A 5,774-nucleotide genomic window follows, 5' to 3' on the forward strand; every position below is an offset into this window, starting at 1 on the left:
TATATATATATATATGTCAGTCTGATAGTTGCTACCAATGCTTTTTGACAAGATACACAGCGCACATTCCTTTTTCTGTTGAGTCTTTGCATGGGAAAGATTTTCTTGCAATGTTTCAGAAAATCAACGTGGCTGGGCGCGTCGAGAAGCGGTGCGGCTACAGCTGGGCGTGCGGGCTCGGGGGCCTGGAGAGGGGCGCCGTCAGCATGTGGAACGCCATCAAGAACTCCGTCAGCGAGGGCGACCTGCGTAAGTGGCCTCAGTCTTCGCAAACTTTATTCACCTTGATCTATGCGTAATCAGTTGGCAATTTTGGCAATGAGGAATGACGCCCTCATTCTTTGTTGCAGAGGCCTCCGACGCCCAGCTCATCTACTGCTGCGACAGGGACTACTGCAACGCCGCCGCGCCCGCGTCCCTGAGTTCCTCCCTCCTGCTGGCGGCCGCCCTCCTCGCCTACGCGCTGGCCTGAGAGGAGGGCGGGAACGGCTGTCCTCGCTACACTCGGCACTCTCTCCTGTGCCACCTTTTCTGACACCCGTCTCTTTATTCTCTCTGTGTTCCTTTCCTTTAGTCTGATGTCTTTCTGTTCACATTTCCTTTCGTCCTTTCTCTCTGCGTCTTCTCGTCTATTGGTCTGTCTGCTATTTATTATTTGATATTATGTTTCTTGTTTTGTACAAGCTGGACGTGTTAACATTAAAAGATTTGTAATTTGATTGTGCATGATTGCCACCATTTAGATGCATGCGCGCGCAGGCATCGCCATCTGCTCGCGTGACCAAGAGTGATCAGCCAGATTGGAATTGTACGAGAAGATCGGCTGGAAAGTGGCCGGGGAGATGGCAGCTGCATCACGAGCTCTCTACGTGAATGTTATGTGTCATACCGATGCTCACACACACACACACATATATACACACATATACATACACACATATAAACAGTCGTCTTTGAGAGGCGCTTCGAACTCTCGGAACTCGGACGGAGGTCATTTGCCAAGAAATGGGCATCGCCGTCCTCAGCACGATTCGCGAGACGCTGCTCCTCGCCCCTCGCGACCCCTCCTCGGCAGTACCCAGGTCCGGAAAAACCCTGCCACATTAAGCCTGGCCTTTGGTGATTCTTGTGAGATGAAAGTTCTACCAGTGGATTCCTGAACTGCATCAAGTGTCCGCGCTTGTAGGTGCCCTAGAGTGCCCAAGAGTCCTCCAGGTAGATCAGTGTTGTGAAACAGAGATAACCCCAAGAGATACCATAGCACAGCCCCTCCATTAGTCGTCCAGAGGGAAACCCCCAAGGATGGTTTGGGCTTCACGGCTGACCCGGAGGAGAGTCACGACCACTCGAATCGGCACCTCAGAGCTCCGCACTTCAGGAAACTTCCGGATGAACCCCCAACAAGTGCTGACGAGGACGTGGTCGACCTCCTGCGCCGCGCTGGCTCTTAGGTTCCGTGTCCAGCAATGCGGGGCGGAGCGAAGGATCATGATAACAATTATTATTATCTGCATCATTCATTATGATAATCATTATATCAATTAGAATAAGATTAACAATATTAATGATAGTAAAATAAATTCTAATGATGGTAATAATATAATGATAATGATGATAATAATATAAATGATAATTATGATAATAATACTAATTGCAAAGATGATTATGATAATGATGATAATGCTAACAATATCAATGATGCTAATAATAACAATATTCATATCAGTATTAATATTGTTATTCCTATAAATAATGATAATGATGATATTAATAAAATGATATCAATAACATTAATAATAATAGCACTGACATTAATGACGCTGATGATAATAATAATGAGGACAATAAAATAGAATAGAATAATGGCAAAAACAACAATAATGCTAATGGAAAGAATAACAATAATGATAGTAAAAGCAATGATAAAAATGTTAATACTACGAATGATAATGATAAAAATAGTAACAATAACGATGCTAAAAATAGGAATGGTAAGAATTATATCACTATCCATAGTAAAGTACTAATATGAATAACAACGATAAATAAAAAGATAACAACAAAGATGATAAAGCACTACTACTAATAATGAGATAACAACATTAACAATTATAATAATGGTGATGATACCGCAGCCACGCAAGGCCTCTTGGGTAAACGGATTGCTGTCAGAACAGAGAAGAAGTGAGAAAAGGGATTACAAGGAAGCTTCTGAGGGTCGAGGTCAGGCTGCAGAGTCCCGATTCAAGACCCGACTCCGACTCCTTCCTGTCTCCGACTCCGATCGCTAGGCGCCACAATTTTCAAAATGCATTTCGCAGCGCTGGCCCAGGCACTGGCGGCGGGAGAGAAACAGAACGCGGGGACAGTAAAGGGTTTTTGTCAGGAATTTTAGGTGACAATTATCGAACACAACCGGAACGCCGACCGGCCAAAGGAAGCGAAAGAAGGAATGAGAAACATGACCAACAACGGAGTCCCATTCCCGTTGGCAAAAGGAGGAAATGCCTCTCACGTGGAAGCTGATTAATGGAATCCCAGACGCACTGCACAGATTCTTTAAGATTTTTATTTTGCCTGTGTAACAAAGAGGCTGTAGGAGGAAAAGCCGCGAGGATAAAGACCAACACCTATTTGATGAGACATCTTTAGTGACTGCAAGAGAAAGCACAAACACTGGTCATGGCGTGGGTTGACAATAAAAGCCTACAATGTGGTCCCACGTTCTTAGATTATAGAAGGCTTAATGTTATCCCACACAGTAGATGTGGTTGAGTTTGTGGAAAGGTCAGCGATCATCTGGAAATCTGAATTAATAGCATATGGGTAAACTTTATGAATAGTTAGCATAAGGAGACGCATCTTTCAAGGTGACAATCCGTCATCGCTGAAATTTAAGAACTGCATGCGACCAGGGAACAAGATCTTGAGAAAGCTGAAAGCCGAGTATATACTGGCCACCATCTATCTATGTCATGGATGGGCCTGGCCGTATTTGGGAAGAGGGAGAGGGAAGCAGATAGCTTGGTAAGAACTGTAATGATATTTTTATGGTATTTAGCACAGAATTGGGAAGTGGCCATTTTATAGAAGGGAAAAGTAAGCATAAGGGATAGGGCGTACAAGACAATCCAGAAAGCGCTGAAACGAACAAATGGACAGCCTCTTTAATGCAGTGTGGGCAAATGAGGGGCTTCAAAATCTTGAAGAATAGGGATGTCATTCGTCTGTATTTTCCGTGTCCTAGATCCGTCTCAAAATCTGCGTATTCTCCAAAAGTCCTGAATTTCAGCTTCCATCACTTTATACGCAAACACACACATACATACTAGTTAAAATAAATCTGGTCTGCAATCGTTATCATTACTATTACGGTCAGCCATATAAAGAGCCACACTGAAAAAAATCAAGAATTATACCAGCAAAGGTGCGTGCCAGTGCAGGTCAAGACGCAGCTAATAAAGAGAAGATAAAAAAAAATCATCAGCTACTCATTAGCTGATCTTTTAAACTTACCAGGAGTTGGAGAGTTTGCAATCTCTGAAGGCAATCTGATCCAGAGCCTACAAGTAGCTGTAGAAAACATCTAGAAATCTGAGATGTAGACGATCGACTTTCATCAGATGTCACTGAATTGAGGGTCATAGAACTTTAGTAACTCAGGGAAAAACTTTTATCGGGATGTGAATTACCAGCTATCAAAGAGAACCTGCCATTAGGGTCTACTGCACCATAATCGTCTGATTCTGAGAACAGATACTTAATTTCAGAGGACCTAAAGGCCAGCGAGTTACTGTTGTAGCCATATAGGAAATGGTAACTGCATACATTTATTCGCATTTGTGATTCTTAACTTGTATGGCAGACCTCTGTATTTTCAGCGATAATCTGGGCCAACAAAATACGGAGGATACTTTGAAATATCAAAGAATATTGAATGCCACTCAGAAATGTTTATAATTGCACGTTTCTTTTCTGTAGCATCCTACGATTCGTGTAGACCGTTCATTCGTTGATGCAATGTCAGTGGACGAAGGAGAGGAAAAAGGTGAGAAAATGAAGGATACTCTGTGCAGTACAATTTTCGAGATACATCTTGTGACTTCTTCGCCTTTTAAAATCCCATAAGGCATTGCTGAAAAGAAAATAGATCCACAGAAAAATATACATAGAAGACTGTAATTAGGAGTTCAAGATGATCAGCCTTATGTGAAGGTAATTTTGCTTTTTTTATTGTGTATCAATGAACATATACAAACACACATACCTGAGAGTTGAAATTGAACGGAGAGAAGAGCAAATTCATGAACAATGTGTAAGAGAGACCCGGGGGTTAACTGGGACGCGACACGGCAATGGCTGACGAAAAACGACCTCGAGTGATGCAGAAGCAAGCTCTCATGACAAATTATACAAGGTCCCATAATGAGACGTCCACCGATTCTCTTTTATTCAGAATAAGTGGGGGAACCGAAGATAGCATACCATCGGATCAGCGAGCGTGGGAAACTAGAACAGCGTGGACACAAACGACCCGTCAACGCTGCTCGCCAAGTTCAAGAGTAGCTCTAGCCAAGGGCCGGGACAGAGGCAAACGGCAGATGGCATGGACATGGACTCGGTATGGCTGCGAACAGTAGCTGAGTATTTTACGGGACACTGTGTGCGGGCGATTGGATTACAGGGGCAAGGAACCTGGCATTGCGGTCGGAGATAAAAAAGGGAAATGCCATATACCAAGAAAGTCTGTGGATTGTAAACCATGGACACGGTGGCTGTTAAACCTCTGGAAGTGACTGCTGTTACGGCAGAAAGGCCCCTGATTGGTGCCCTGGCATGTGTGGTGAAACAATCAAGATGGCGCCTTGACACGATAAAGCCACTCAATTAGGTCCGTACTTATTACCCGGAAATGACGTTTATATGCGCATACGCATGCGTGCCGTACGCCCAACCGCGAGAAATCGGATACGGCTGCGTAACCTCAGCCTAAACCTTTTGTGATTGGTGCACGTTGGTTCATATAAAAAAATGTCTTGTGTTTATACAGAAACCTGCAGTCAAGGTCAGGTTAGCGAAAATCCAAAAGAGAGAAAGAAATGCACATCTTGGGACAGCAAACTGTTTTATAAAGGAAACAAGATAATACACATTAGGGATCTTGACAAAGCACTTCAGTCACAGATGAGAAATGATAATGGTAATAGTAATAATACTAATATTAATAATAATGATAATAATAATGATATTTATAACTATGTTAATGATAGTAATAATAATAATGATAAATATTATAATGGTAATAACAATAGTAATAATAACAGTATTCATGATAATCAAAATAATAATGATAATGAATAACAAAAAAAGAGATTATGACGATAATAATAACAAAAGGGATGATATCAGTAGTGATAACAGAGATTGATTGATAGTGATAACAATATTGCTGATATTGATAATGATAATGCTGGTGATAAAATGATAATGAAGATAATAATAATGATAATAATAATAAACTTGAAAATAATAATAATAATAAAAATAACGGTAACAATGAAACTAATAATACCTAGCGCGACCGTAGATATTCCACGGAATATGACAAGAAATATTCCTACCTCCCGCGTCATTTTTTTCCTTTTTCCACTACCCCCCACCCTCTCCTATACCTATGCCTTGTTCCCTGTGTGTCTCTCTCTCCCCTGTCTTCTTAAGTCCCCTTCTTCTTCCCCTCTCCCTCCTACCTTTCTTTTGCACCCGTTGATAGTGGT

At 42.0% G+C, this 5,774-nt stretch overlaps 1 protein-coding gene across 1 annotated transcript in view; it reads left to right on the forward strand.

Annotated features, from left to right (window-relative positions):
- LOC113810133 (uncharacterized) overlaps positions 1-717 on the forward strand; it is a 3,129-nt gene extending 2,412 nt beyond the window's left edge. Inside the window, exons 3-4 of the mRNA XM_027361837.2 lie at positions 120-249; positions 351-717. Of these exons, the coding sequence (XP_027217638.1) occupies positions 120-249; positions 351-472 (252 nt within the window). The 3' untranslated portion in view covers positions 473-717. The remainder of the gene's footprint in view (positions 1-119; positions 250-350) is intronic.
- Positions 718-5,774: the final 5,057 nt, after the last annotated feature.

Source organism: Penaeus vannamei, chromosome 21 (assembly GCF_042767895.1).
Source record: "Penaeus vannamei isolate JL-2024 chromosome 21, ASM4276789v1, whole genome shotgun sequence".
In the NCBI taxonomy this organism is placed as follows: Eukaryota; Metazoa; Arthropoda; class Malacostraca; order Decapoda; family Penaeidae; genus Penaeus; species Penaeus vannamei.